The sequence below is a fragment of the Beta vulgaris genome, chromosome 3 (assembly GCF_026745355.1).
Source record: "Beta vulgaris subsp. vulgaris cultivar EL10 chromosome 3, EL10.2, whole genome shotgun sequence".
Classification (NCBI taxonomy): Eukaryota; Viridiplantae; Streptophyta; class Magnoliopsida; order Caryophyllales; family Amaranthaceae; genus Beta; species Beta vulgaris.
The window spans coordinates 28,513,160-28,531,237 of NC_079204.1; the positions used below are offsets into that span (position 1 = coordinate 28,513,160).

Here is an 18,078-nt window from a genome sequence, read left to right on the forward strand (position 1 = left end):
TGTACCCTATGAATGATCCCAAACTACATAAAATGACAAATTTCATCCCTAAAATACTTCTGTGTAATAATCAACCTCCTAAATTATGCCCTCTTAATTGTTAAATGGATACGAGGCGTGCCCTAATGTAAGAAAAGAGAATAGGAGAATGAGAAGAGAGGAGCTGATGGTTGCAAATATTGGGTAGGGAGATGTAAAGGGTATTTTATATCCTCTTTCAGTTCAATAAAGAAACGACACCGATAGAAATCTTCCACACCCTTGTTATTCTCCGTCGATGGTGATTCCTCTCCTCACCTTTGATTCATCAGAGTATCCGACAAACCCAGAAAGAAAAGAAAAAAGTGATATTTTACCCACTCACTAGTATGCACAATCAATTTACTCTTATTTTATGTAACACTACGAGCATCCAAACAACAGAAAAAGCTTATGTTTACAGTACAATTCCTACAATTGCAGTTATCACATGTTAGCAAGAAGTGTTCAAACCAACAAAGAATAGTGAATACTAGATGCATCCATCATAAAATCAATAGGTAAAGATGTCACTATGAGCCCATAGAAACTCATGTTTCAAGGATATTTCAATAGGTAAAGATGTCACTATGAGCCCATAGAAACACATAAGTCTTACAGATAAAGTTTAGTTGCAAATGATATTTCAAAAGATAAGCTCAACAAATTGGCATCTTTCAAGGACTTGCACAAAGACCAAGATTGAAGATTCCGAAAGACCAACAATACTTACATTTACATAATTTCCATACATCCCTGGGGGATTGGGACAATCAACTTCAGATGCAGGGCAGGGGCTGCATTTCCTTAGTAGTGGTAACCCAAAAGAAATTGCAGAAGTAATTATTGATATAAGGCAAACTTCAATCATCTGTTGATGAAAAGATTATCAATATCAGAAATCAACTTAAACAGAATGTGAGCAAGGATCACCCAGATAGAACACATAAAAACTCATACGGATTAACAATAACATACTTTAACTCGTGCCCCTTTCTTGTGCAAATAATTGCGACGCCAGTAAGTAATATAACGTGTAAGTTGATTAAATAATGCCCCTGTGAAATTTCAGAAGTTGTCATTTGATGAAGAGAAGAGATCCTGACATACAGAATATGGAACAAATAGGATAGAATAAAATAACACACATATACTCACCAAGAAGACCACCTATCACCCCAATAATTGCCATTGGCAATAACTCTACAAACGAGTAATCCTCTTGACCACTAACAAAATTGGCTTAATTAGAAACTAGAGTAGATAAAAGAAACAACTGATAACCCAAATAATTGAGAAAAGTTAAGGTTCTAACTCTGATATGTCCCATATGATAAAACCACCAGCACCAAAATGTCCACATTTTCCACTCCTACACCATGCCATTGCAGTCCGTACAACAACCGCAACAACAGCAGAAGTAAAAAAGACACGCCACATAAGCTGACTTCTCCACCTTCAAGAAAGCATACAAAGTCCGGTAAATATGGAGTATTAAGAGCTTCACATATAATGTTTGGTATATGCTTTATATACTGATGCAAATATGTAATTATATCTGGAGATAAGAAGATTATTTACCATGATGTAACCTCCTCAAGTGCAAATAAGACACCACCAACAGGAGCTCTGAAAGCAGCTGCAACCCCAGCTGCACAGCCACATGTGACCTTTTCAAAATATGACATGGAAAAGAATAAGGATGATTCAATAAATAAACTTCAAAAAGTAAGAACAGTAACACTCCCAAAAACAATTATTCTAAGCAGCAAGGAAACAGGAAAGATCCCTAGTAAAGTGGGATAAAAATTAAATAAAATACAATTTAAATAGAGCACTAAAACCCGAAAAAAAATAAGGCTTACATAACGTCAATAACCTTCCAAATCAAGTTTCATTTTGGACAAGGGCATAGGAAATTTCATCTAGAGAGTGAATTATTACACTACATAATTAATTATCAACCAATATGTACCATATACCAACAAAATCGAGGAAAAGCTGCAAGACAAGCTTTCTTCTTTCTCTTTGCTATTTATTACTGAAAGATTGCATCATATCTGAAGTTAAATTTATTATAAAAGTTGCCTAAAACATGGAGCTGTCAAGACATATTATCATATAAGTACACTGCCAAAGCCAATCAAGTAATGGCCCTTTGATCAAAGCTCCTTCCCCGCTTCATTTTCATGAGTTTAAATTTAGAGCAGTAGCCATAGGTTGATGCCTTTTTATTTAACTTACCAAGAAAACCAGCTCGACAACATAGAGAAAAAAAATTGCGAAGAATTGCCAACTAATGAGTGGGTGCAAGAACTTGCTGTGTAACGTTTTCCACTTTTCTGGTTAAATAAAGGATAAGCAACCTCTATTGAGTAAAGGAGGATACCCTACATCAATGTGGTCAGTTCTCATTAGCCTCCTGTGCTCAATCCTCAGTCCACAACTACCTCGACCGATGAGCCAAACTGAGACCTAAATTCAAATTGAAATAACATGAATTGAACCAAAACGGATGCAAAGCTACTGAGACCTCATGATAACCGAAACCCAACTGATCTCAACCGAAATTAAGGGGCTGTTTGATTAACGGGTTTCAAGGGGAAACAAAAACCCTAATTCCCCTTCAACTGATCTTTAGTCAGGATTCTTTTCTTTTGCGACTTCCTAAAAGCTCCTCTAATATGATTCTTAACCACCCTCACCCCCTAACCCTAAACCACCACCAAGCCCTCACACCCTCACCTCTAACCTGCAATTGAAGTAGTAGCCCTTAAAACCCCAAAACCAGACTGCCAACAAAACAACATAACCCCCACCACTACCATGAGCTCAGATGAGTCAGATCAACCTTAAAAACCCGAATCCACTCAACAAACCACCTTCACAACTCTATTCCTGCCAGGCCACTACTAACTGCACAGCCAAAGCACCCTGAAAAGAGTGTCCAACCGATTTCCACCATCAAAGCGTTGTCAGAATAACTCCAGCCATCCCCCAAATTTTCCATTCATACCCACTTGTTGGAATGTCCCCATGACGTAACCAGCCTATACCCCTTCTATATTGGTATCGTACCTGGTATGGCACACGTCCACCAAAACTACCCTCATATTTCATAAGTGATGATAGGCAAGTTCCAAATGCCTACATATCTGCAGATAAGTGACAGCTAAAGATACATCTGTAGCACAATTCTCATATTTGGTGTCGATTTTTATTGCTTCATAACTCATAAGTGGCTGCCTACTCGCCCTTTCTTATTTCCCTCTCTTAGCTTGAAGCTTTGAGTTCATTGTTACTAGCCTTAATTCAAGTACCTTCAACATATTTAGACACTAACCACTTGGGAGCCATTATATTAGTCTCAATTGATGTACTCCCATGACTCTTCTCCTCCCTTCTCTCCTGTCTCTCTACACATGTTCCCACCACATAAACCGTCAATCTTGACACCATAAGACCAAAAAAGTCATACCCTTGTACCAACTACCACATAAAGTTATGGGACTGTTATGTTGATAGGGGAGACATCAAGGATCTTTTAACCCAAGTGAAGCTATGACTAAAGTGTTCTTCTGAGCAAGAATAAGTCGTAGTTTTAATAGTAAAAGTATCACACAAAGAGAGAGAGAGAGAGAGAGAGAGAGAGAGAGTCACAGGTCAATCTCATGTTACTTAGATGATTCAAGGAAGTAAGAGGCCATTATATTGAAGATAATACATAGTCGATATACTTACAAGATCACGGCGATCTCGATCACTATTAAAACCTTGAAGCCATCTTGAACTTATATGGTATTTTGTAGATCCACCCTGAAATCACACATGCAAATTTTAGTGATAAATACAAGGCTTTTAGAAAACACAAATCACAACATACCATAGAAGCATAGATACAACTTCAAAAGAAGAAAGTATTGCTAAGGCTTTACTTTATTGTATAGAGTTCTCAGATTATTTTATTGATATGTTCTTTTTCTAATTAAAGAAAAAAGTCAACACTTCTATGGGTTGCAAAGGTCTAAAGATATTACCTACACCTGCTTTGAGCACACCTAGATCACAATGAGTGTAAGAAGACCAAACCTAGAACCACTATAATGCATTAGGTCCAAATGGGTCTGGATTGGAAGCTAAATCCATTGGCATCCTAAACACCACCCATATACATTGTGCCATTTATTACATGGAAACGGAATCGATTCCTCAAGTACTATCTTCATATTGTTTATTTATAGTACTACAAAATGTCTTCATATAAAAAAAAGTTGTAGATAAGTGGATCATGTAAATTTAGAAGGCTAGCACTGGTGAAGTTATTATCCACCTGCAGTAATAGAAAACAACTTTGCTTCCAGTAGTAATAGAAAACAAGATGCAAAGTGAGACAACTTTGCTTCCGTATCGATAGTGTCTAGTTACATGCTCCAAATCATAACTAAACCATAGAGAGGTTATAGGCCCATTGAGATACTCTGCATGGAATGGGGATGATATAAAATGAAGATTCTAAACCTTATTTTATTTGCTAATTAGCCATGCTAGGAAGGTTGTGAACCAAGGAGCTCCTAGCTAAAATTGGTGCTAGTGATGACTCAGTAAGTCAGTATCATACGTGTAATTCTGAGCCTGAGGCAATCTCATTTCTTTAACTATCAGTAGGTGTAAAATTGTGGTTGCAGGCAAGGTTATCTGTTTCTGACTTAAGGAGAACATGGCTATGGTGCGACAAGAGATCCATAATGACAAACTTTGAAAAGCTGTGTGCATTATCACTGTTGCGACCTTGTGGTAAACATTCAATTTACTTGAGCTTATTTGAATTGTGCTTATTAGACCTGAGTGATCAACCTTTCAATCACCTTATGTTTATACACATCCCTGATTAGTGATTAGACCTCATCAACCCTCAAACCTAGTGTACCTGATATGGCAATGTGATCCCTTGTTTATTTTGTTACTTATTAGTGGTTTTTAGTTAGTATTTTAGGGCTTTTGAGTTAGTTTAGTTTTGTTAATTAGCTCATTGCTTGAATTGTGCATTTCTCCTCCTTGTATGCTCTTTCTTTGGGTTTTTTTGTCTCATTTCAAGGCTCAGGAGAATGCTCGGAGGATCTTACATAACTCCGTACATAAGGAATCAAAGAGGAAGGTCAAGGAAGCATCACAGAGCATAAAAGAGTTAATGGCGGCAAAATAGAAAAGTGTTGGAAGGGTTTACGCACAAGGTCAACTTCAAATGGACATAACTTTTAGCACACAAAACAATTCTGATTGATTCAGTGAAAGCTTGGCTCGATAGCTTTTCAACGAGGTCACAAGCCCAATTTCGATGAAAAAAAGAGTGAGATATGGCCATTTGAAGATGAACTGCCAGTCTGACCCGCCCAAGTTGATTTGTGAAAAGTTGAAATTTCACTTCTGTTGGTCTGACTTGCCCGGGTCACTCTCAACCCGAGCGCCCGGCCCAAGCCTACTCCCCTGGGTCTGTTTATTTTTTGACAATCCTCTTTTTGTACTGGGTTTATTTGTAATTATATTTAGTTTATTTTAGCACCATTCAAGACAAATCTGTGTCATTTTAGGAAAAAGCTACATTAAATTATAATTAAGTGAGATTTTATTTGATTTAGCATTTCAAATTCTTATAACTTTGGGAAAGAGAAAGTTGAGCTTGAGCTTTTGAACTCCATTTTCAGATTCTATGAAGATTAAAAGGTGGTATTTCATAATTATTTCATTTCATCCATCTTTTTTGCTTTAATAAGATATTGTTTTATTAGTTTATTGATTTCCCTTTTTTCTTTTCCCCCATTGTTATGACGATGAAATTTCTTGAAATTTTTATTTGATTTCTCAACATGATTGGTGAGTAGTTACCTACTAGGGTAAGGGATGTAGCTTCCATTTGGTCCTTAGATCCTGAATCTAGCTTGTATATTAGGAACCACTAGTGAAGAATCGAGAAATGAAGCTAGGGACTAAGTTTGGTTACTAACTAGGATTTCCATGAGAATAAGTATTTCTTAATCTAGGGAAGCTTGATCAATCATCTTATTCTTGAAATTGCTAGATTAGTTGCTCATGCCGTGAGAATATCATAATTGACCAATTGAGCTCCTTTAATTAGCTCGAGAGAGTAATTAGGGTTCCTATGTGAATGATCTTTCCCCTTGTGAAATCCCCTATATATTTCCCCTTGGCTTGATTTTGGATATTTGGATCAATTGTTTGTGAATCAGCCTGATCCCCTAGTTCCTTTATCTTTAGTTTATTTCCCTCATTCTATTAGGTTAATTTGAGTTATTGATTTTCTTGTTATTTTAGATTTTATATCTTAGTTTCTAATCCTCCAAAAAAAACCCAGAAGTAGGTTTAACCCTTTACTTAACTAATATTGGTAGTTTAGGTATTATCTTTGACGTGTTACCACAAGCACGACACAATGCAGAATTGAAGTGAATAAACACTAAAAGCTTTGTTTTAATAGTGCAACAATGGAAAGGGTCAAATAAATGGTGAAAGGTAAAAAATTGCAATTAGTGATGCAATATCAAGAAGACTTTATAAGTCAGAAAATTGTGCTCGAATAGTTTGTAATTTCTCCAAATGTTTTACTTCTTATTGTCATTGGTCTTAAAGTCATAAGCTTTGCAATTAAGTCTTTTTTTGTTTCAAGCAATGGGATGGAAAAAGGAATGAAATCAAATAGAGAAGAGGAATGATAACAAAAATTATTACCATCATTGGATGTTTGGTTCAACCATGGAAAAGAAGGAATGGTAGCCATCGCCGCCTGAAAATAGGGAAGGGAAACTAACAACTGGGGGAGTCTATTACCACCAAATAATGGTAATGGATTAAGGAGAGGTTGAACCAAACAGAAAGAAAGTGAATAGATGATTAATTTCATTTCTTGGAGGTTGGAGCCCAAAAAATGTACAGCGAAACATGCTCTTATAGTGACTATGTTGTAATAATGGTATAGGTGAATGTTATAAGTACCGGAAGTTTCCCTAGAGTAATGATTTTTGAGGTTCACTCCAAGGGTGCGTTCTCTTCAACTTAAAAAATTAAGTTTCACGTCCAATAAGTTCAGATAAGTTGCAACCAGGTCCAATCAGGGCAATAAGTTCTAATCAGGTGAAATAAGTTCCAATCAGGTCTAATAAGGTCCAATAAATTCCAATCAGGTCTAATAAGTTATAATCAGGTCTAATCAGGTCCAATAAGGTCCAAATATTTAATGTTCAATAAACATTTGTATTATTGTCTATTATTTATTATTATTCATATCACTATTAGCTGATTATGTTATTATTAGATTTTAATTAAAGTACCATAATTATTATATAGTATTACACTTGTATTATTGTCTATTATTTTATTAAATATTTGTATTATTGTCTATTATTTAATTAAATATTTGTATTATTGTATATTATTTTATTATTCATATTACTATTAGCTGATCATGTTATTATTAAAGTACCACAATGTATAGTATTATACTTGTATTATTGTCTATTATTTGATTATTCATATTACTATTAGCTGATTATATTATTATTAAAAAATATTATAATCATGGTTATATAAGGTTAACAATAATAATCATTATAATTACAATATTTTGCATTTTGTCTTTAAATAACTAAAGATAACATGTTTTTGTTACTAATAACAATATAAATGTTATCAATTGATTGCTTCATTATCATCACCGAAGTATCTTTCTTCATCGGAGTAAAATTTTTTTGTTAAATTATTTATCATAAGAGATAATTAATATTAATTATTTTTTTAAAGGACGAATTTTAATAATTATTACTTCATGATAAATTATGAGGGGTAGTATTTATGTTAGGGGTAATATTTATGTCATTACTCATCAATTTTTTTGTCTAATAAGGTCAAATAAGTTTCAATCAGGTCCAACAAGGTCTAATAAGTTTCAATCATGTCCAATAAGGTCTAATAAGTTTCAATCAGGGTCAATAAGGTCTAATAAATTTCAATTAAGTCAATAAGTTTCAATCAGGTCCAATAAGTTCCAATCAGGTTCAATCATGTCCAATAAGTTGAATCAGATTCAATCAGGTTTGATAAGTTCCAATCAGTTTACTTCAGGTTCAATAAGTTCAGTTCAGATAAATTCAGGGCGAATAAGTTGAAGAGAACGCACCCAAAGTCAAATGGATCTTTTACAAGTGGCTGACCCTTTTATGATATGGCTTTTTCCACTCAACACGATTTTGTGCCAAACGCATTTTGTTTCTTCGCTTCATCGATATTAGATAATAACTTTTATCGGAAGCAAAGTGGTGTACCATACCAATTTCATTAGAGGCACGGGAAAAGAAGAAGGTGATCCAAAGTCAAGCCCACTTAAAGGCTCTTTAGTTCATGAACCAGTTGCACTTGTTTTAGAAGCTCTTGGCTTCACTCCATTTGTTCTTAAGCCCGAGTTTGTTACTTCTTTAACTTGGATGGTGAATTGAGGCGTGCAACACATTTTGAAGAGCCCAAGTTTTGTTTAGGTTTCAAGCATGACTGTAAAGGAAGTCCAAGTTTTGTTTGGATTCCTATTTAATCTTTTTTTTTTTTTTTAGTTGTAATAAATCATGAGCTTACTCGTCAAATAAAGCTAATGTTAGGCGTGTGGTTTGATGATTATTAGGGAAAGTCTAAGCATCTGATTAGGGTTAAGAAATGTTGTTGTAACTTGTAACCTCCTTGTAACAGCCTCATTGAAGTGGAGTTACTAGGGGCGTAAATCAAGGAGCATTTGGAGCTCCTAAAACCGTAGCTTAGGATTGATTTCTATTTGTGTGTTTGGAACTTCATTTAGCTGCTCCTATTTCCTATATAAGGAGAGCTTAAGCTATAAGAAGATCAGTTTTTGAGTTTGAAGTAAAAACTTTTGTGTTTTCGATTTTTAGCTTTGAGCTTGTCTCAAGTTTGAAACTAACCCTTATTACTTTGAGTGAGTCTTGAGTGATAAGATTACGGGAGATTGAGTGAGTCTTGTCTCTAGCCTTAGATCCCAAATCATTGAGTTTGTCTTGTGATTTGGTCATTTATCCTATAATCGTGAGTTACAAAGTGTTCTTGTGAGTGTTCTTGTTCTTGAGTATAAAACATCGACCTAGAAGGGTGTTTTTAAATTCACATCATCTGGTATCAGAACCTTGCCGAAGAAATTTAACGGAAAACTCGAGTTTTGGAGAAGAAACGAAACTGCCAGAATTCAACCAGGTTTTCATCCGACTTTGAAGGACGATTTCTCCATCTTCAAGAGTCCAAATTGGTTGATTCTTTTTTATTCTACATAACCTTTTGTCTAAAATACTCACAGAATTGTTCAAATTTTTGTAAATTTTTTAGATATTAAATTGGGCACGTTTTTCGCAACTACGCCAAAACGGAGCAAATCTGGCACACAGAACTTCAAACGACGATTCCTCCTTCATCCGGAAAGCTTTTCAGGAGTTTCTTTTTTTTTTATTCCGCTTGAAATTTCCTGAATTTTATTAATTTTTAACCCTTTGAAAGTCTCAAGGCCATTTACAATTTCGTTTTATTGTTCAAGTTTACGACAGTTTGCGTCTTGTATTTGTAATAGTCTAGCAAAAATAGTGAAATCATGGCGGATGGTGATCTTGCTAGGATGTTACAAGTAAGTATTGAGATGTTAGAAAACTTAGAGAGAAAACCATAAGCAAATGATGAAGATAAGGCTCAACAAAAGACTAGGTTAGATGCTATGTCCGAAATGTTGACGCAATCAAGTAGATTACTGAATTTTCTTGAAAATGAGGATGGTGAGGTTAACACGCCTAGAAACTTTGATGAAGATAGGGGTTTGAAAATTGAGATGCCTCAACTTGATGCTATGTCCGAAATGTTGACGCAATCAAGTAGATTACTGAATTTTCTTGAAAATGAGGATGGTGAGGTTAACACACCTAGAAACTTTGATGAAGATAGGGGTTTGAAAATTGAGATGCCTCAATTTGATGGGGGACATGATAGTGAGGCTTTTCTTGATTGGATGAGGCAAATTAAAACCGTTTTTTATTATAAGGGGTATGATGATAGGAAAAGGTTTAAACTTGTTGTCTTATTAAACCTCACTAAACTTGCTGCCTTGTGGTATGAAAACCTCAAGTCAAATAGAAGGAGAGAGAGAAAAGAAAAGATAGACTCATGGGTTAAGTTGAAAAAAAAGATGAGGGATAAATGGGTTAGTAAGGAGTATGAGCAAGAATAGTACCTAAAACTTACCCACTTTTCCCAAGAAAATAACATGAGTGTGGAAGAGTACATGAAAGAGTTTGAAAATTTGTGCTTGATTTGTGATTTGCAAGAAAAGGAAACCTTTAAAATTGCTCGATTTGTTAAAGGTTTGTCCAAAGAGATAAGTAAGAAAGTAGAAGTGACTCACTATGCTACTTTTAGTGATGTTTGTAAACTTGCTTTGAAATATGAGGCACAAGCTAAGGAGGAAAAGGAGAAAGAGAAGCCCAAAACTTCTTCTTCTTTCAAGGGTACTTCAAAATGTACTCCTTTCAACTCTAAAGGGAGTACTTTTCAAAGTAGAGCCTTTTTATTTGGTTCCTTAGTCTTTTCCAAACTAGACTTAAGGAGTGTATACCATCAAATGAGAATAAGGGAGGGAGATGAGTGGAAAACGGCTTTCAAAACAAAGCAAGGGTTATATGAGGGGTTAGTTATGCCATTTGGGCTTTGCAAAGCCCCAAGCTCCTTGATGCGGTTGATGAATGAAGTCGTCCGTCCTTTCCTTAATGATTTTATTGTTGTTTACTTAAATGACATACTTGTGTATAGTAAAAACAGTGAAGATCATGTAATTCATTTGAGGAGGTTGTTTCAAAAATTAAGGGAGATGAAGTTGTATGGCAAGCTTGAGAAATGTGTATTCATGACTCCTAGTGTTGTATGCTCAGGATACATTGTAACAGGAACCAGTTTGAAGTAAAAACCTTTGTGTTTTCAGTTTTTAGCTTTGAGTTTGTCTCAAGTTTGAAACTAGCCCTTATTACTTTGAGTGAGTCTTGAGTGATAAGATTATGGGAGATTGAGTGAGTCTTGTCTCTAGCCTAAGATCCCAAATCACTGAGTTTGTCTTCTGATTTGGTCATTTATCCTATAATCGATGTGAGTGTTCTTGTTCTTGAGTTTAAAACATCGTCCAACTCTTGGAAGGGTGTTTTTAGATTCACATCTTACTTCAGAAAACATTAGGTAGCAGTAGAAAATTGCTTAAGCAGACTAAGCACACTAAGCACACATATGGTATGAATTGAAAAAAACTCCAAACCCGGATGAATGTACCTTATGTGTGAAAAATTCCTACTAAAGTCTCGCCGGAGCACATAAGCTTAACTTTGGGAAAAACATGGCAACTAGCAAAGACCAACATATGTTAGGTGTTGGCTAGATTAAACTACTTCAACAAAGAACTGGGTAATATTTTGTTCACACAAAAAAACCCCTTACCCTCAACCCCATAACAATAGGTAAGTAACCACTGGTATCCCCAATTGCACCAAACCAACCCTTTAGGCCTAGTTCCTAAACAATTTGCATTCGGTAATTAAGGCTATGCAGCATTGATTTTTGGCCGGTAAATTAAATTTGATTGGATACCACCACCATGTTATAGATTGGCCTAGGGGAAAGGGGCACTTTTGGTAATGCACATTAGTTTGTTATTGGTTAGCTTGAGGAATAAGTGAGAAGGTTAGAAGGGAAGAAACTCCATAAATAAAATAAATTAGGGAGAGATAAGATAGGTTTAATACTGGTGAAAAGTGATCAGTTAGTTTCATTGGGAGAGTGTCATTCCTCTCGAAAGAGTTGCTAGGTTGTATTTAATCATCAATTCAATCATATTTTTACTTGTTCCAACTTAATCATCTTTCTCACTTCCATCATCTCTATTTTCTGCCATTAGTCTACTGTTTATGGTCCCAGGTATGTCGATTCATTACAAATGGTACCACAGCAGTAATTTTGGGAGATTAGCCCACTGATTTTCAGTTTTAGTCCCCAAAAAAAAAGCAATGGAGTTTGCTAATAAGGAGACAAAGAAATTCGCTGAAGATTGAATGAAATAATCAGAAAGGGTTTTAAGAAATCTCAATAAGACCTCCAAAACGACCTCCAGAAAATAATCAGTAACTCTTTGGCTCCAACAAAATTGGAGTTGAATCTTATTCGAACCAGATGGAGGATGAAGACAACCACAAGGATCCAAAGGTGGAAGAGAAGAAGATGGTGAAATAAGACCTTCAATCCTCCAGAAAGGAATTGCATCGCAGAAAAAGGAGTGGTTTTTTGCGAGTAAGACATCTGATCCCGGGATATATAATGACGGTGGTCTTCCAAGAAATTTTTTTTGATATGACGTTGGTGAAGCTGATGAAAGGTGAGGTATTGCTGGACGTCGACGTGGTTTATGTGGTGGTATATTAAGTGGTAAGTCGAGTAATATAGTCAACAGACCAACTATATTGTTCAAAGGAGGGGGCACGGGAGGTAGTGGTTTCGGTGATGGTTAAGGCCTCTTCACTGTTGAAGAAGGTGGGGGTGCCACGGTGGTACAAGTTTCTTTGGCGTCAACGTCGAAAGTTTGGTTACCACAGGGGGTAGTATCGCACCCAATCATTTAGAAGTAGGTGGATCCTACTAGGTGATAATGAGCCTGACAAGCTCGCGAACAATAAGTCAGCTCGACTCGGTCAAAGCTCGATCATAGCTCGGCTCGTTGTGACTAGCTTGAAAAGCTCGTGAACATCTCGATTATTATTTCATACTAAAAAAATATTTTATATTAAAAAATTATTTATATATATTAAAAATTATATTAAGTGCCCATAATCGAGCTCGAGCCCATAATCGAACCCGAGTTCGACTCGAGCCTCAAAACGAGCTCGAGCCTAATCGAGCTCACGAGCCGAGCTCGAGCAGCAAAAACTAATCACGACCTAAGGCCAAGCTCGGCTCCCCCAAGCTCATCGGGCTCACGAGCCAAACCCATGAAAAGTTAAACGAGCTCGAGCTGTGCCCCGTGTTATTTGGGCTCGGCTCGTTCGATAAGCACCCCTAGATCCTACAGTAGCTAGCTTTAGTGGTGTTGCTCATAACTTCTTGGGAACATATGGAAGTCAGCGTAGCTTAGCACGGCGATCGATGTGGTGGTGGATCTGAAATCCTCACCAACAAGCCTCATGGAAGGTTCAAGCTTGTTCGTGCGTGGTGGTGTTGGAGGCAGTGGGTCAGGTAGTGGACCAAACTTTATGGGTGATCTCAGTGGTCCGGCCAAAGCAAAAACCGGTGACCTTGCCGGCGTAAGAAAGCAGAGGTTATTAGGATGTGTCCAGGGGAGAAGCTCCACAATGGGAAAAAATCTAAAAGAGGGAAGTAAGTGTGTTCTTCTCAAAACCATAAAAGATGACAACATAATTAGGCAAGGCACGTGCCTTGTTCCAATTTTTTCGGAAACCTAGTTCTACGTTTATGAATCTGGCATGGTATGGAGTTGGGCCCATCGATTCAAACCCCCTATCTTTCAACTCATGAGGCGGTCATGGGCTTTTACATGTTAAGCTCGGTTCTCTAGCATCAATTTCAAACCCCGCCACTAAGCCCCACTCATTTTTTATTTTTTGACCAATCTTTTACAACAAAACCCCGTAATTTCTTTAGCCCAAAAACTACAGCCCACTTGAGTACAACGAGGAAGTGCTCAAATCTGACCAACTTAATTTTAAACCAAATTACCCCACCCAATTCTTCAACCCCTATTATTCAACACTTACACCCACAGCTCCACTTGGTTTTTTACCCAGATTTTAAAACCCATTTATTCCAACTTTCTTTTCTCTTTACTTCACCCCTATTAAGAGATATAAGTCTGGACCAGAGTTGCTTATTCTGGTCATAAACCCAAAGGCTTCTAACTGAATTCTTCATCCAGGTTTCTCTAACCAGCAACTCACTATTCCACCCAGCCACTTGTTTACTAATCTCATCAAAGCCTTTCCACCAAATTTCCCTTCGGTTCCCCACAATTCGCAAACTTCCCTTCTCAATTTGACTTCTACCCACTTCACTCGATCAAAAACATGTGGAGCTTAAACGACAACTTGGTCAATTTTCTAAAGATGGTAGTAACTAGTAACCACTGCTACCAACGACGAGAATCATTTACAAATTTCTATCCACCCTAAGGACAAGGTGAAAGTTTGGGCGGTGAGTATTGTAAGGGGAAGAGGCCCTTTTGGTAATGCACATTTTTTGTTATTGGTTAAACCTGAAAAACAGGTTAGAAAGTTAGAAGGGAAGAAACTCTATAAATAGAATAGATAAGGGAGAGATAAAATAAGTTGAATATTGATGAAAATGTGGTCGGTTAGTTTCATTGGGAAAGCGTCATTCCTCTCGAAAGAGTGACTACTGACTAGGTTGTACTCGGTGATCTAATTATCTATTCAATCATATCATCATTTGTTCTTCCTTAATCATCTTTCTCACTTTCTTAATCTCTATTCTGACGTTAATCTACTTTTTATGGTCTGCCATGTATGTTGATTATTACACTTTGTTTTCCATCTGGAAATAAGCTGAATGATATTTTGGACATGATCCTCTTCAACCTATTCTACGAATCCGCCACAATTTAATGTCCCCAGCAACGTTATACCAAGAAGAAGGCATCAAGATCAAGGTCTTCACTTACACAGCAAATTCAAAATCTAATCAATAAATAAACACCAGGACCCATTGTAGACAATTAGAGGTTAATAAAAGTCAGAAAGTGTACTGAAAAAACTAAGTTGCAAGTGTCATAAGTAATATAGAGAAGAAAGAAGATTATAGGTACATCGAGTACCACATACTTGTCCCAGGAGAGAAGCTATACAAGCACCTATGTGGACAAGAGGGCCTTCTTTACCAAGAGCTAATCCTCCTCCCACTGAACCAATGCTTCCAAAGATCTTCAAACAATAGAAAAACAAAAAGAAGAGATAATGATGAATAAAGGTCAACAGATTAACACTGGACAACAATGTGGAAAATTGGCAGTCGTATATAATTCTTTCATACCTTTCCAACTAAAGTTCTAAACAAAAGTATGCCATGGACATCTATTCCTGAAAAAAGCATTCAGAATAGTGTGTTAACTTAATGAGATACCAGAAGGATTTTACAGAACTTAGTTGACACAAACTACTTACCATTCAAATAGCCCTTAATTTCTGGAATACCAGAACCAGCTGCAGCTGGTGCAAAATGGGTAACTATATATACAGAAGAGAATACTAATGCCAGGTTGAAAAACACATATATCAATAGCCCAGCAAAATATGACTTCTGAATTATTGCAAATGTCAATGCGAATTTCCATCCGGCAAAGTTTTCCACAGAGATATTTATAAATATCGCAGCAAGTCCCGTGCCTGACAATGTATACAAAGAGGCATAACCATCAACATATTTATAAAGTGCCTGATTTCAATATAAGACATTAGACCATATATAGATCATTACAAAGACAAGTAAACACTATGTAGCTCATTACAGGATTTGGACGAAAGGGTTGCAAATGCTTGGAGAAAGGGTGTCAAGGCACAACATATCCCCAACACAGACGTATCTTTATTGGGTAATATGCAGGAGAGCTAGTTTGCTTTGGGGAGGAGAAAACATCATAAGGTGCTTCCAATGTGTGTGTTAACAGCTATGTTTTAGACGCTTTTGCTGGAGCATTGGAGCATTGGAGCATTGGAGCATTGGAGCATTAGGACCACACCTTTGGTAATAAGGCTAATGAACGCAATTTTTGTTCTTCTTCTAGACGAATACAATATTGAGATCTTTTCCCGGAACGCGATTGGTTTCTAAGATCACTTCCCGCTCTAGGCCTTTTATTGGTTAGTCCAGGTAAAGCCCCTAAACGGCATAGAAGTGTAGGTGTTTCAAGACTCCTTTTTAGCTTCCATAGTTCAGTGTGATCTAGGGACCGCCGAATGGTGTTTTTCCTAAAATTGCTTTCCCATATATAGCATAATTAGCGTGATTTCTTGTTAATTTTGAGGATGATATCTTATTCTCTGTTTTGCTTTGTACTCGGCATGTTCTCCACAGTAGAGTTTGTAAAAAAAAGTTCAGCGTTGCTTTATGGTAAGTAACAAGAAAATGCAATGCCATGAAGCAAGAAAAGGCAAAAGAAAATGGGGAGGATGAACATGAACAGGTAGAAGAAGAACTTTTTCAACCAAACAACTTTTTCATTATAGTAGCAACACACTCATTCCATTCCATTCCAACATCGTCAACCACCCTTGATCACCCTTAACAATGCAAAAAAAAAGTTTGGGGTCATCAATCTAGAACAATCATACTAAAAATTTTCTCCTCACTCAATACAGCTACTTCAATAACTCAGTTACTCAAGCAATAACTAAAATTCACAACTTTTATCCCAAACGAAACCAATTTTCTAACAAGAACATGCTCAAAATCTCATAAAACGAAAAATCATAGCAGTTCTATAAATTTACAGGGCGTTATAGCAGTTTCAACATAAAGGAAATAAGTAATTACAGATAAAGAAAATCAACAAAAATATTAAGCAGACTCACCAATGCCAATTAACAGCGCGAGAAACCACTTTAAAGACACTTGATAACCAACAAAAAACCTCCCTCTCTTTTCCTGCAAAAATAAGAATCGCCATGGACAAAATTAGGAAAGTTTCATGACAATTTTAGAAAAAAAGAAACTGATGAGAATTGAAGTAGAGAACCTGTTCTTCTCGATAAGCGTAATTTTCAATGACTTCATAATCAAGGCTTTCGACGCCACTATAATCACTCTTCTTGGAAATTCCAACTTCATCTAATTCACCTTCTTCTGAGTTCGGCAAACGAGACCAGACTAATCTAGCAGTTTCCATACCATTCTGGAAATGATTCGACAACATTTTTTCCCTAATTCTTCTGGAAACCCTAAGATTTTAGATTTTCTCTTCAAATTAGTGTAATTGATCTATGATTCATCATTGAAGATGAGGGATCAGAGATCGGAAGAGTTGGGATTGTTCAATACTGAAATTGCATTTGCGATTTTGGAATTAAATTAGGACGGGTGATAGTGTGATTAGTAGAGAAATCGAGAGCTGAAGAAGCTGTTTTAGCCGCAATTCGCAAGCGATCTCTCTCTCTTTCTCACTTTCTCCTAGCTCTGTGGGTTGGGGACTTGGGGTGTACGCTTTATGTGTATGTTGGTTGGAAATGATGACCGCAATTTTATTTTATTTAAAAATTGTTAAAAGAGATAGTTTAATTTTAATATAACTAATCACTGAAACACATTAAACTAGTTATCGTTGGGCTAATTTTATTTTTAATATTAGGCTTATCATTATCTAATTTTAATTTAAAAATAGGCGATTTTTTACAAGACAAACTCTTATTTATTTATCAAGGATCTTTGAGTTTAATGGTATGACTTCTTATTTTTCACATGGGAGACCAAGGTGACCAAGGTTCAAATCTTGGTAGAAGCAAAACCAAAAGGATTATTTTATTTATTTTATTTTGTTAATAAAGTAAGAAAGAAAAAAATTAGTAGTGTAACACCCAAAATTTCTCTGAAATTTTCGCGTGTTAATTATTATTATTTGAGTGTTAAATTATATTTTACTACTCCCTCCGTCCCATAATATAAGTCCTGATTCTGTTTTTGCGCGGGAATTAAGGTTAAATGGAATCTTGTTTTATTTGAATAAAAAAATTATTTTTATTGAGAAACACTTGCATTGTTTTTTTCTTTTTAACAAAAAATAAAAACTGTCATTTAATGTTGCATGGTTTAATGTGTAGAGGAGTTCAATAGGGTAAAAGATTCCATTTTGTCATATATAATGGTGCATTGGAAACTGAAATTATGATGACATTTTGGGAATTAAACTATTTTCATGAGGGTATTTTGGGAATAATTATTGATTGAAAATAGAAATAAGAC

The 18,078-nt window shown here is 36.1% G+C and overlaps 1 protein-coding gene across 2 annotated transcripts in view; it reads right to left on the reverse strand.

Annotated features, from left to right (window-relative positions):
- The window catches only part of LOC104884476 (chloride channel protein CLC-d), a 29,655-nt gene extending 12,323 nt beyond the window's left edge, over positions 1–17,332 (reverse strand). For both annotated transcript variants that reach the window (XM_010669128.4, XM_010669127.4), the window contains exons 1-11: positions 16,859–17,332; positions 16,695–16,767; positions 15,288–15,509; positions 15,157–15,203; positions 14,949–15,047; positions 3,760–3,834; positions 1,600–1,688; positions 1,334–1,474; positions 1,177–1,247; positions 997–1,076; positions 752–889 (exon numbers count right to left, since the gene is read on the reverse strand). In XM_010669128.4, the coding sequence (XP_010667430.1) occupies positions 752–889; positions 997–1,076; positions 1,177–1,247; positions 1,334–1,474; positions 1,600–1,688; positions 3,760–3,834; positions 14,949–15,047; positions 15,157–15,203; positions 15,288–15,509; positions 16,695–16,767; positions 16,859–17,035 (1,212 nt within the window). In that variant the 5' untranslated portion in view covers positions 17,036–17,332. The remainder of the gene's footprint in view (positions 1–751; positions 890–996; positions 1,077–1,176; positions 1,248–1,333; positions 1,475–1,599; positions 1,689–3,759; positions 3,835–14,948; positions 15,048–15,156; positions 15,204–15,287; positions 15,510–16,694; positions 16,768–16,858) is intronic.
- Positions 17,333–18,078: the final 746 nt, after the last annotated feature.